This window comes from Euprymna scolopes, chromosome 46 (assembly GCF_053919585.1).
Source record: "Euprymna scolopes isolate OS-2025 chromosome 46, ASM5391958v1, whole genome shotgun sequence".
Taxonomy (NCBI): domain Eukaryota; kingdom Metazoa; phylum Mollusca; class Cephalopoda; order Sepiida; family Sepiolidae; genus Euprymna; species Euprymna scolopes.
This window is the reverse complement of record NC_136527.1, coordinates 48,123,741-48,136,684: the sequence shown is the minus strand read 5'-3', so window position 1 is coordinate 48,136,684 and position 12,944 is coordinate 48,123,741. Positions and strand designations below refer to the sequence as shown.

General features: G+C 36.2%; 2 protein-coding genes across 2 annotated transcripts; both read right to left on the bottom strand.

Moving 5' to 3' along the window:
* Positions 1 to 8,775: 8,775 nt before the first annotated feature.
* LOC145270116 (uncharacterized) lies at positions 8,776 to 9,396 on the bottom strand. The gene has a single exon (XM_080125720.1). It carries the CDS (start codon positions 9,394 to 9,396, stop codon positions 8,776 to 8,778), a length of 621 nt encoding a protein of 206 aa, XP_079981846.1.
* A 2,488-nt stretch (positions 9,397 to 11,884) lies between these two features.
* On the bottom strand, positions 11,885 to 12,718 carry LOC145270115 (uncharacterized). The gene has a single exon (XM_080125718.1). The coding sequence runs from the start codon at positions 12,716 to 12,718 to the stop codon at positions 11,885 to 11,887; it is 834 nt and encodes a 277-aa protein (XP_079981844.1).
* Positions 12,719 to 12,944: the final 226 nt, after the last annotated feature.

Genomic DNA, 12,944 nt, shown 5'->3' with positions numbered 1-12,944 from the left:
CTCTCCCATATGCATTTTCATATGACTCAACAAATGTGCCCTCTGTGCAAAAGAAGAACCACATACTTCACAAGAATGTGGTTTATCTCCTGTATGTGTTTTCATATGACGCAACAAAGCTGACTTCCATGCAAAAGAAGAACCACATACTTCACAAGAAGATGGTTTCTCTCCCGTGTGTGTTTTCATATGACTCAACAAATGTGCCTTCTGTGCAAAAGAAGAACCACATACTTCACAAGAATATGGTTTCTCTCCCGTATGTGTTTTCATATGACACAACAAATTTGATTTCAGTGCAAAAGAAGAACCACATACTTCACAAGAATAAGGTTTCTCTCCCGTATGTGTTTTCATGTGATACAACAAAGTTGACTTCCAAGCAAAAGAAGAACCACATACTTCACAAGAATATGATTTCTCTCCCGTATGTGTTTTCATATGACACAACAAATTTGATTTCAGTGCAAAAGAAGAACCACATACTTCACAAGAATAAGGTTTCTCTCCCGTATGTGTTTTCATTTGATACAACAAAGTTGACTTCCAATCAAAAGAAGAACTACATACTTCACAAGAGTATGGCTTAGCTCTCATGTTTACTTGCATCTTATTCCAGAAAAGTATATGCAATGAAGTGTATGATTATAGGCGCGCTAATAAATTCAACTTTAGGAAGTTTATATGAAGAACTTTATAATTATTTTAAACCTTTTTAAATCACACGTGACGAAAGGTCCTTCTTATCCATTAATGAATTCCTTTTTGTGTTCAAGTTCTGAAAATGTAAAATAAATTTTAGAAAATATGCTAAAAAAGAACAAACACCGATGTTAAAACTTCTTTAAAATATTGGAAAAAATAAAAAGAAAATGAATGTGTAAGTGAACAATGTTGAAACTTTTTTAAAAAATCGGAAAAACAAAAACTAAAAAACTTGATGGAAAAAAGAATGAAAAAATGGCATAAATAACCCTGTTTCAATATTATTAAAACTTTAAAAAGTGAAAAAAAATATCCTGGTTTGAACGTGCAATCTAAAGATAACTCCTTAACTGACTGAAAAACTATGGATGAAATTGGGTCGTTTTTTTTATATTTCAGCTAATTCAAGAAAAAACATTTTTTGTGCATGCGTACATGGTAACTTGTCATGAAGGAACATTTTTTTGCTATAAAAAAGTGTACCAGTGAGGGTGAAGGAATTAATGTTTTTGTCAATTTTTCAATATTTTTAGTTCAAAGAGTCGAGCTTTAAAATGATACAAATCTCGTGAAAATCTGTTGCCTCTGTCGAAAGTCTTTGCGAGACATACAAACACACACAAACATTTTGCCTTTTATATATACAGATGTAAGTTATAATAAAATGAGTAGAGTTTTATGCAATACTAGTTAGTTAAAAATTACTTAACAAAATTCATTTGTTTCTATTTTTGAAGATTTAATTAAAAATCTTTACGTTTCTTTATTTTTGAGATGAGGATTGATTAGTCATATTATTTGGATTCTTCAGAAGATTGATAAGAGAGAAATCTCTTCTAAGGAAAACAACGCTGTTAGAAAATAGAAAAGACGGTGGCGATAGGAGATGGGTGGATCATGTTGTGCAGTATTTAAGCATGACAGGAGCAGTGGATGAGGAAAAATGTCAGATAGCTCTCTTAACCACATGGGGCCTGGTCGAACAATTCATAAACACTCATATTAAATCATGAAAGTTTAACATGGGCAGAATTGAAGAGCTCTTTAGAGAACTATTATAGAATTGTTACAAAGCCTAAAAGACATATAGTCGAATTAGTGCACACGACACAGGGTAAGTTAGAAAGGATACATGACAATATATGCATAGATTAGAATAAGATAATTGTGATGAGATTTTTATGGAGGATAAGGACTTGGGCAGAACTTGGACATGCATAGATTTTAAGGCTTTAATAAAGTCACAAACAAGTTTGCCTGAACATTACCAGTCATTGATGACATATTAGCCTCCCTCAGGTTGGCAAATTACTTCTTAAACTTTGATCTGAAATCAGGGTACAGTCATGTTAAATTGAATAAGAAGGAGAAAGAAGAAACTTTGTTCACCTGCAACTAGGGTTTATTTCACTTTAACGTGATGCCATTTGGACTCACAAACATCCCCGGGATCTTCCAGGAATAAATGTCCATAGTTCTACAGGGACAGAAAGATTATGCATTACTGTATTTGGATGATATTTTAATGTTCTGAGATACAATGTTAAGTTAATTAGGTTATTACTAGCCAATTTGCATAAGTACAACGTCAGGTTGAAAGCTATATAGCATGAGGTTTTAGAAGTACAGTATCTGGGGTTCAAAGTAAGTGAACAGGGTATATAGCCAGACCTGGACAAAGTCAAAATCGATAAAATCTTGACTCCAGCTACCATAAGACAATTCAGAGCTTTCGTTGGTATGACATCATATTATCGGCAATTTATAACATTTTTCTCAGATTGCCAAGCCGTTAGTTCATCTGATGAGGAAATATACAAGGTCTAATGTGACGAGATTTTGCCTTTACAGCCTAAAACTGAAGCTCACTGATATGGTTATACTGGCTTAACCTGATCCTGAGAAAGACTATAGACTGTACATGGATCCCCCAATCTGTCACAAATAATCTACGATTTGAGAGAGGACAAATATGTTAAAAACAAATTTACATCTTATCCCATAAAGTTAGTGATACGCAGATGAGACGGTACTTGTAAATGTATGTGAGATAATAATGATGATTACCAGTAGAAAGAGATGATAGGAATTACTATGTGCAATAAACTTTGTTTTGTTTGAGCCAAAATAGTTTGCATTGTATAAGAAGGTTGCATGACCATTCTACGTTGTTAAATTTCTATTAAAGGGAACAAGAGGAAGATAAAATGTTTAGATTTAAAGAGGTGGTTGCAAAAAAAGTTTATAGTGCACAAGATAGTGTATTGCTTGTCCCATCTTGACAACAAACTATTGATAAGGTTATATGTACCGTCGCATCTTAAAAAACGAGTGTTAGTACAGTACCATGACAATAATGGTAGTGAAAAAGACATTTCATGCAAAAATATTTTGGTCGTGTTTATTTAAGGAGGTGAGTGAATACATAGGAAATGTATCCTGTGTGAAACCAGAGATCTGAGGAAGCAACAACCTCGAATGCAGAAGTGCGATTTGGCTTCTTTTCCTTTCATAAAACTGGCATTGAGTATTTTCGGAGCTTACCCAAGGAAACTTTTGGGTAACCAGTACATAATGACTTTCATCAAAATGTATGTTGGCTGGAGGCTTTTGCGGTTCCTAATAAGAAGGCAGAAACAGTGGTGCATCTGTTGTTGGATGAAATTCTCCTCAGATTTGGACACCACCCCAGCTGTTAAAAGATAATGGGTCGGAAAATGTTAACAAAGTCATGAAGAAAGCATTGGATGACCTAAACATACATCATGTGATGACGTCATTTTATCACCAAACAAAGAAAGAAGTAGAAAGATTTCATAGGATGATGCATGACAGTTAAGCAAAAAAGATCAGAAACAATGAGTTGTCATGGGATTTGAGCAAAAAAGATCAGAAACAATGAGTTGTTATGGGATATTTAAAAAAAAATTTACACAGGAATCACCACTTATCAAGGCCCGGAGACCACTTGAGTATAAGATTTAGTGAGTATACATTAGGCAATATATTTATAGGATAGTAAATATAAGTAGTGAGAATTTTGTAAATTGGATTACTTAGGAGGATGGTTCATCAAGAACTTGTTTACATTGGACTTGAATACAATCAGATTGTAGATAGCTGGAAAGCAGGCAATTGGAAAAGAGTTCCAAAGGCATGCAATTCTAAGAATGAAGCTTTGTTCCTGGAATCTGCATTTAGGTTTAGGCACAAATAAAGAGTGTGTTTTGTGAAAGTTTGGCAAGGAGGGACCATGGATTGAAGCTCAGCTGAGCATTTGCCATGAAAATAATGATAAAGCAGAAGCAGGCTAACAACGTCTCTTCTGTGGGAAAGAGGTTGCAGGGAAGAGAAAGGTCATCCCCCACTAAGCTACGACAAAGTCTATTTTGAACTCTGTCAAGGCAGTTCCTGCCTAGATGTGGCAACAGTACTCCATCATTGGCCATTGTTGGCAGCTGTCAGATTTCATGTGAGCTAAACAACAAAATTATCACCATAATACTTGTTCTACAACAGAGACGTGATCCTGCCATAAGATAATATATTAATGCCTTGTAGAGTATACTATGGTGATGAGCAACACGAGATCGCTCTAAAAGAGATGCATCAATCTTTTACTTTGATAAGGAATAACATTCAGGAAGTTAGGAAAAAACTGATAGAGAACAAGAATAAGAAAATAAAGTTAGTAGATTTTAAGATTGGAAATCTGGTTTATTATAAGAACCACCAGAAGGTGCATGTGGAACATCTGTGGGCAACGATCAGATAGTGATTGAGTCACAGAACAAACTGATATCCTAATATGAAGGAGTCAACATCAGCAGGAGAAGCCGTTAATGGATCGTAGAATCATTACATATAGCATGACATTAAAAATTGCAAATAATTTGGACACAAATTATCTGCTGTATCATTGTTTGCAGATGTCAAAGACAGTAATAGAAAAGACAATAATCAGATCCATCTGGAAAGGCCTAGAGTTGGTTTGGAGTTTTGAAGTGGGGAAGAGGAACCAGTGAAAGGGAATTGTTTAGGTTGGATAAGATCTATATTCTTTTTTTAAAAAAATATTCCTTTCTCGGAGTTCATTTCATACGTGACATTTTGGAAGATGATTTCAGTTAACTATTTAGACAGAGTATTTGAAGTGTTATGAATGAGTTATGAAAGAAAAGATTATGAGAACGACAAAAGAAATGATTTTTTTCTTGTTTATAAACTCGAGCATAGAAGTCATCAAGTGTCATCTACCGATGTTAATTTTAAATTATCAGATGGTATTCACCATGCATCACGTGTTCCCTGTATTAAGACATTTAACAAAAGAAAAAAGAAACTTATTCTTGGAAAGAAAACATTGAGTTAATAAGATAATAACGAGTTTTCCAAATATTAAGCAATGTAATTCCTTATGTTATGAATGGTGGCCACTACTGATAACATAAATAATTACATAGTTTAATATCAATACAACTACTTGTTTGTGGCAATTTTAAATGTGATATTCGTTTTCATCATACCGAAAACCTATAAAATTCATCTAAAATATCACCATGTGGCCAGAAAGTGGGTGCTCATTTTATATTAAATTTATACAGAAAAGTCATCCTCATTTTTGAAAGAAATAATTTCCTCATGTCATGAAAACTAATTTTCTGCACCACTTTTGAAGTATTTATTCATTTTCAGCATCCTTGAAAACCTAAAAAGTCGTCATTCTAAATAATATTTATAATTTTGAAAGATTTTAGACATTGACCATTTTTTTATGTTTAAGTCAGTAGTGAAAACAAAATCTGATTTTTTGTAACTTGTGAAACAGTAGGTACCCCCAACGTGCGCCACAGTTTTAACCCCCTGTATGTAACACGATGTAACTGTAATTAATTTATTATTATCATCCTTACTTTTTACTATTTAAAAGAAGCTTCAAATAAACTAATATTTTTTAAAAAAATTTTACAGCTTACAAAAATAATGAAAATGCGAGACAAAAATCGTGTTTACATTATCGACGCATTAAAACAACGTTCCTATGTAGTAACATGTTTTAAGCTGTTGACCCACCTATGTTTTAAAAATCTACAAAAAATCAAATAATAGTCATATTTATCTGAAATTTTCGATATTTATTCATTATTAAATAAACTTACATATTAAAAGTAGGTTTCGATAAATATATTAGAGGATTTTTTGTAGGTGTTCTAGCCCCTCCCATATTTTATGTTACAAAAACTGAAAAAAATAAATGTAGGTCGATAAAAATTTCAACATTTTTTAAAGATGGAAAGATCAAATAAATAAAAAATAGTTATATATATATATATATATATATATATATATATGTATATATATATATATATATATATATATATATATATATATATATATATATATAATCCCATAATTTGTTTCACTTACCTCAAAGTTGTAAATAAAATTGGACATAAAATCATTAATATTATGTTAAAAACACACATATATATATATATATATATATATATATATATATATATATATATATATATATATATATATATGTTAAAAACATAAGATTAACCATTTTTCTGGATTTTTTTTCTCGGTAACATAATTATTTGAATTACAACAAAAAAGTCGAATTCTAAAAAATAATTATTTTTAAAAAGCTTTAAATTATATTAAATTCACATATTACGTGATATGAATTTAAACCGATTTTTTATATAATATTTTTTATATGATATTTATATATTAAAAAAATATATTCATATAATATAATATATGATTCTTGAGATAATAAAAATTGAAAAAGACAAATCGACCAAAAAAAAATTCGTTTCGATTTGACTATTTTAAATGACAGAGGTTGAAATCAAAATTTGCGCTTTTTTTTTTCAAAGATATACGGAAGCCTGTAAGGACAAGCATTTGTAGATACATGTCTCAACAGAACAGGTTTAAATTAATTTTATCGTCTGTCTAGTTCATTATTAAAAATCTATTTGCTTTACAAAAGGTAAGTTTTATATTATTTTATATAGATTTTTATTGTATAGTTCATTTATTCAGAAATTTCTGATAAATTTATCGTTTAATGTATAAATTTTGAATTCTTTGCCGGGTTTTTTTCTTATATCTTCAAATCATTAACACGGACTAGTTGCTTTTCGTAATATATGAAAAATTACTTTTTTGTGAACTTATGCACTTATTTTACTGTTCTAAAATAATAACGATAGTAAAATAACGTTATTTGCAAATAATTTTTATAGTGCTAATGCTCTTCCATAGAAATTACAATAAACACACGAACTGATGACGTCGTGTTTTTTGTTTAGAATGATGACGTAGTAACACAACAGTTTGGAGGTACCTATGAAAAACATAAAATTTATAAAATTATTATTTTTTTTTTAGTATTGAAAAAAAAAAAACAATCGACAGCGAAAAATTTTCAACGATAAACCAACATTTTCATTAGGATAATTCGCATTTTTTTTTTCTGATTTCATGTTTTAATAAAACACAGGAAAATTAAAGAATTCTGTACGTGAAAACGCATACAGAATTGGCCACCACTGATAACATAAAGAATTACGTATTGACCATTTTTTTTATGTTTAAGTCAATTTTGAAAACAAAATCTGATAAATTAGTGACCATTCGATAATAATCCGATGAAAAAAAAGATGACAAAAAAAATACACATACGTGCGGTGCGTGCGCCATGTAGTAATACTTACGTTTTTAACGTATTCTGCAAATGCACAACAATCTATATTAAAATCATGTAGTAATACTTGGTTTTTTGTTTTATAATCTGCTTTCGATTAACTTTATCTGCTTTTATAAAGGAAACGATTTTTTTTTTAACTATGATTGACTTTACAAGCTCAACTTAAGATTCAAGATGACGAACAGAAAGCAAGTTCGCAGAAAACAAAATTGAAGAGGAAAAAAAAAATCATTTCGAAATAGAGCCGATCTATTTGGTGAATATCACGGATAAAATTAGTATTATTATATTTCACATTTTAATATTTATATGAGAGAGAAAATATTACAAGTTTCATCTTTATTAATTCTCTAATGATGCGTGCCATTTAATGGCGGAAATGGATAGTTTATAAAGCCGCTATTTCGTATTTTTATTTATTCATCTATTTATCTTTATTAATTCTCTATTTCGTTAACATTTTAATATTTACATGAGAGAGAACAGATGACAAGTTTCATCTTTATTAATTCTCTAATTCGTTGCACATGCAATTTAATGGCTGAAACTGATAGCCGCCTTTTCGTATTTTTATTTATTTTTTTATAATACAGATTTCCGATTATTTCTTGATTGTTTTAAAAGATTATTCTAAAGTTAATCTATACGATAAAAAATTAACTAAAGAGATTAAATGTAAAAAAAAATCACAGGGGGGAAATAAGTTATAATGAAAACTGTTATCACGTTGGAAGAAACTGAAAAATTCATCTAAATTGAAGCGGGGTGCTCGCTGGGCAAAACAACGAGCATCTCACTTACGATTAATTTTTCAAAACATTTATACGAAAGTAAACATCTGGAAAAATCAATTAAAAACAAACAAATCATCAGACTTAGTTCTTTGTAATAGATGTGAATTTATTTGTCTGGAATATCTCACTCGTGTTATTTTTAGTCCGAAAATAAAGAAAAGAAATCCTTCTTGACCGGTTCAATGTTTTCTTGACGTCACGTTGGAAATTAATTTTTTTAGGAAATGCGTCGAGTAAGGAGCTGAAGGAAAGATAAGAATGTTTTTCTTTCTTTTTGTGTGTTGTTTCATCAATGGGAAATCAGCACAAGTGTGTTGCGGCTGTTGCGCACAAGCGACGGAGCGTGACAGTAACGCGTCTTAACTTCTCGGGTGCCAAGCAAAAAAGAGGTCGAGAGAGTTCTTGAATTTTGGTGCCACGCCTTTTTTTGTCTTTTTTTTTTAGCTCTCCGGAAACGGTGAAATGTTCAAATGTCCTGACAGAATAAATTCCCGGGTAGACGCTACATACCCCCCTACTAGACAGTATGTCGAACAAAAGAGAGTGGAAAAGTCACTGGGTATACACAGCAAATCGATGAGGACGTTGCACTAATCTGCCCGATTTGGTAGAAGTTGTACTTACTGGTGAATCGCAGTTTCCGTTCTGAACTGCAGTGTTTTGTGTCCGTTTGCGTGCTAGCACATCGTCATCCAGAATAGCTTTCTTCAGGCGATCAACACTGACTGAATCTCGTCTTCCGTCAATGTCGATAACGAAAAACTTTGAGTAGCGTTTCAATACCTTAAAGGGACAAGAATACGGTGTTTGCAGTCGAGCTGTGCCTCCATTGTTCCGAACAAACACATGAGTCCACGATTGTATGTCTTTGGGGGCGTGAGTGCGTGTGTTCTGTGTTCTCGGGGCAACATTAAAAGGTTTCGCCAAGTATTCCTTCACACGAGAGGTATAACTTGTTGGGTCAGGCATGCGTGTAGGAGTGGTCGGTGTGACCATCTGTCCAGGAAGAGTTAGTGTTGTTCCGTAAATCATTTTGGCAGGCGTAAAGCCAATATCTGCTTTTATGGTGGATCTAATGCCTAATAGAATGAAGGGGAGGTACTCTGTCCACCTGTTAGGGTCGGAATGCGCTCTAATAGCTGCTTTCAACTGACGGTGCAGACGCTCGATCATGCCGTTTGCCGCCGGGTAGTACGAGATAGTCCTTATGTGTTTGATTCCCAGTAGGCGAGACAACTCAGAAAAAAGATAGGAATCGAATTGTCTGCCCCTATCGGTTGTGATGGTGTGAGGCACACCATAACGCGATATCCAATGTGTAACCAGGGCTCGGGCAACAGTTTCTGCGGAAATATCTGCGATGGGGATGGCTTCAGGCCATCTAGAGAATCTGTCGATGCAAGTCAATAAGTATGTGCAGTTTCTCGAATGTGGGAGTGGACCCACTAAATCTATGTGAACGTGTTAAAATCGTCCCTCAGGGGTTGCGAAGGTAGCAAGGGGACTTTTAATATGCCTCTGTACTTTCGATTTCTGGCAAGAGACGCAACTCTTGGTCCATTCGCGAACGTCTCGGTTAATGGCTGTCCAGATGAAACGAGAAGTCACCAGCTTCTGCGTGGAACGAATGCCAAGATGTGACAAGTTGTGTAATTGAAAGAAGACACCTCGCCTATGCTTAAGGGGTACATAGGGGCGTTCATGACCGTTCGAAACATCGCACCATATTGTCTCGTTGGAACAAGGTACTGGGACTTGCTTGAAAGTTAGATTTTCGGAGTGACGTAAGCGATTAGTTCCTCGTCATCCCGTTGGTCGATGGCGATCTGGTGGAGGTCGATCTCGTCAATCGCTTGAATGGCATCGATGTGCATTCTCGACAATGCATCTGCAACTACGTTCTCCTTCTCTCTGATATACTTGATATCCGCAGTAAATTGTGATATGAAATCCAAATGGCGAGCTTCCCTGGGTGAGTGTTTTCCGGGCTTGGCAAGCAAAGCATGTAATAACGGCTTGTGATCCGTAAAAAGCGTGAAAGTGGATCCTTCCAACATATAACGAAAGTGTTTAACTGCGCAGTATGCGGCCAAAAGTTCCCTGCTGAAGGTGCTGTATTTGGTTTCAGCGTGCTGAAGACGCCTTGAGAAAAAAGCTAGTGGTTGCCAAGTATTATCCACTAATTGTTGCAGTACACCTCCAATGCCAACGTCGGATGCATCGACGGATAAAGCTAGGCGTGTATCTGGACGGGGAAAAACCAACATTGTCGCTTCTGTTAATTCCTGCTTGACCCTATCGAAGGAACGTAATTCCGTTTCGCTTAATGTAATCGTCTAATTTTTTTTGTTTTTATTTCTGAGTACGACGGTTAATGGCTGAGCGATTTCAGCACAATGGGGCACGAAACGTCGATAGAAATTAATTAAACCGAGGAATTCTCGAAGTTTACGAAGTGAAGTGGGAGCTTGGTAATCGACTATAGATTGGACTTTCTCTGGAAGGGGACGAATACCTTCTTTGTTGATTAAATGACCGAGAAACGAAAGTGAGAAAACTCCAAACTCACATTTTTGGGGGTTAATAATAACGCCATAATCTGTCAATCTGTGAAATAACTGCTGCAGATGCTGTAAGTGTTCACATTCTGATGCACTTGCCACGAGGAGATCGTCGATATATGCATAGACGAATGGTAGTCCTCGCAAAACTGCGTCGATAAAGCGTTGAAAAGATTGCCCTGCATTACGTAATCCAAAGGGCATGCGCAAGAATTCGAAAAGGCCGAATGGAGTTGTGATCGCAGTCTTAGAAACATCCTCTGGGTGTACGGGAATCTGGTTGTACGCGCGAACAAGGTCGATTTTGGAGAACACTGTTTTTCCGTGAAGCGAGTTAGAAAAGTCTTGCAAATGCGGAATAGGGTAATTGTCCGGAGTAGTGCGACTGTTAAGTGCGCGGTAATCCCCACAATGGCGCCATTGGCCGGCTGATTTTTTTGGCACCATGTGGAGTGGCGATGACCAGTTGCTATTAGAGGGTCGAATAATGCCTAAATCCAACATGTGCTGAAATTCTTGTTTAGCCGCCCTTAAACGATTGGGTTTAAGTCTGTGCGGGCGCGCGCTCACAGGCGGTCCCCTTGTTTGGATATGATGAGTGACATCGTGTTTGACTTTGTCACCGTTAAAGGTAGGACGAGTCAATTCCGGGAAACCTCGCAGCAAATCTGTATACGGATCCGTGGTGTCTTTACGTATAACTGGGCTGATCTCGGTCGACCCACTGATTATGCCTTGCACAGAACGTCCAGTGTTGTTATCAATGAGTTTGCCGCGTTTGACATCTACAAGGATGCCGAAATGTTGCAGAAAATCCGCCCCTAAAATCGGAACGGGTAGCTTTGCGACGATGAAGGCCCAACGTAGTGCGCGCTGTAATCCAAGATTTAATGTTATCGATGTCTCTCCGTAAGTAGGAATGGAGGAGTGATTCACCGCGTGTAGAAATAAGTTTGATTGAGGACGCTTCTCTTTCACAAACTTCTTAGGGATGATACTGACTTCCGCACCGGTATCAACGAGAAATCGTATACCAGTGGTTCTATCAGTCACGTACAGGGTGCGACGAATGTTGTTCTTGCCAGGAGTGTCTGCCGCTCCTACTGCCTGGCCTGGGCGTTTCCCGAGAGACGTTTCTTCGTATATGAACATGGCTGGTGGCATCGGTAAGCTCTTTCACCGAAACGCGCGTGGTACTTGCAGAGCCCACCACTGTTCTGAGTGCTGCTAAATCGCCGGGGACGGACTCGCTCAGTGGGGTGCTTATGCATTTTTGGTTTGAGCTCGAGGTCACGTAACTGTTCACTCAGGTCGTGAATCATTTGAGCCTGTCGCTCTAGTTCCTTGCATATATCCGTGGAGGGGTTTGCGACGTTAGGCAGGGCATCGTTAGAGCTGTGCGTGTGAACTGGGGCTATGGAAACGGTTACGTCCATAATTTTGTCGGCTAGGTCTGCTAGCTCCTCGATGGTTGTGGAGTCATTCGAAGAGGCGAGTATCGTTTGAATACTCGATGGCAGTCTATTAACGAAAAGTTGTTTAAGTATGTCCGGCGGTAGTGAGTTCTCACTCATCCACAGCTTCATACGTCTGAGTAACTGCGATGGTTTCCGATCTCCGAGTTCTTCTTCTACGAGAAGTTGACAAAGGCGTTTCTGCTGTGAATCGGTTGTCCTCCGAATCAATTCCGATTTGAAATAATCGTAGCTGATCGATCCAGGGGGTGCCATTATCAAGTCGCAAACCTCCGCCATTACTTCATGCGTTAATGCGGCCACCACGTGGTTGAATTTCGTCACATCGCTCAGAATCCTTTGCGTGTAGAACTGGGCCTCTATGTGTGCGAACCATAATGTTGGATCGTGCGTCCAAAAAGGAGGAATCCTCAAAATAGCCTGAGTAGCCGTCGTTGAAGGAAGCGCCTCACTGTCCATCGTGGGGAACGCGTTGAAGAGAACGATGATCGCAGAAAATCTCCGTGAGATCCTTTATGCCTAGAAAAACCGATGTGCCGCTAAGGTCGACATGTACGTCATTCGGTGTGCGCGTAGTCGCTGAGAATTTTCCCTTGTGTGATTATAGGTAATTCTTCCTTATTGATATCCACACTTCCTTGCGTGTTCCGCCAAAGTCTGACGAAGAAGAGGGGTCACCAGTGAA

Bases quoted from the DNA above. Each gene is read 5' to 3' on its own strand.
- LOC145270115 (XM_080125718.1), bottom strand. From the start codon at position 12,718: ATGGACAGTGAGGCGCTTCCTTCAACGACGGCTACTCAGGCTATTTTG.
- LOC145270116 (XM_080125720.1), bottom strand. From the start codon at position 9,396: ATGATCGAGCGTCTGCACCGTCAGTTGAAAGCAGCTATTAGAGCGCAT.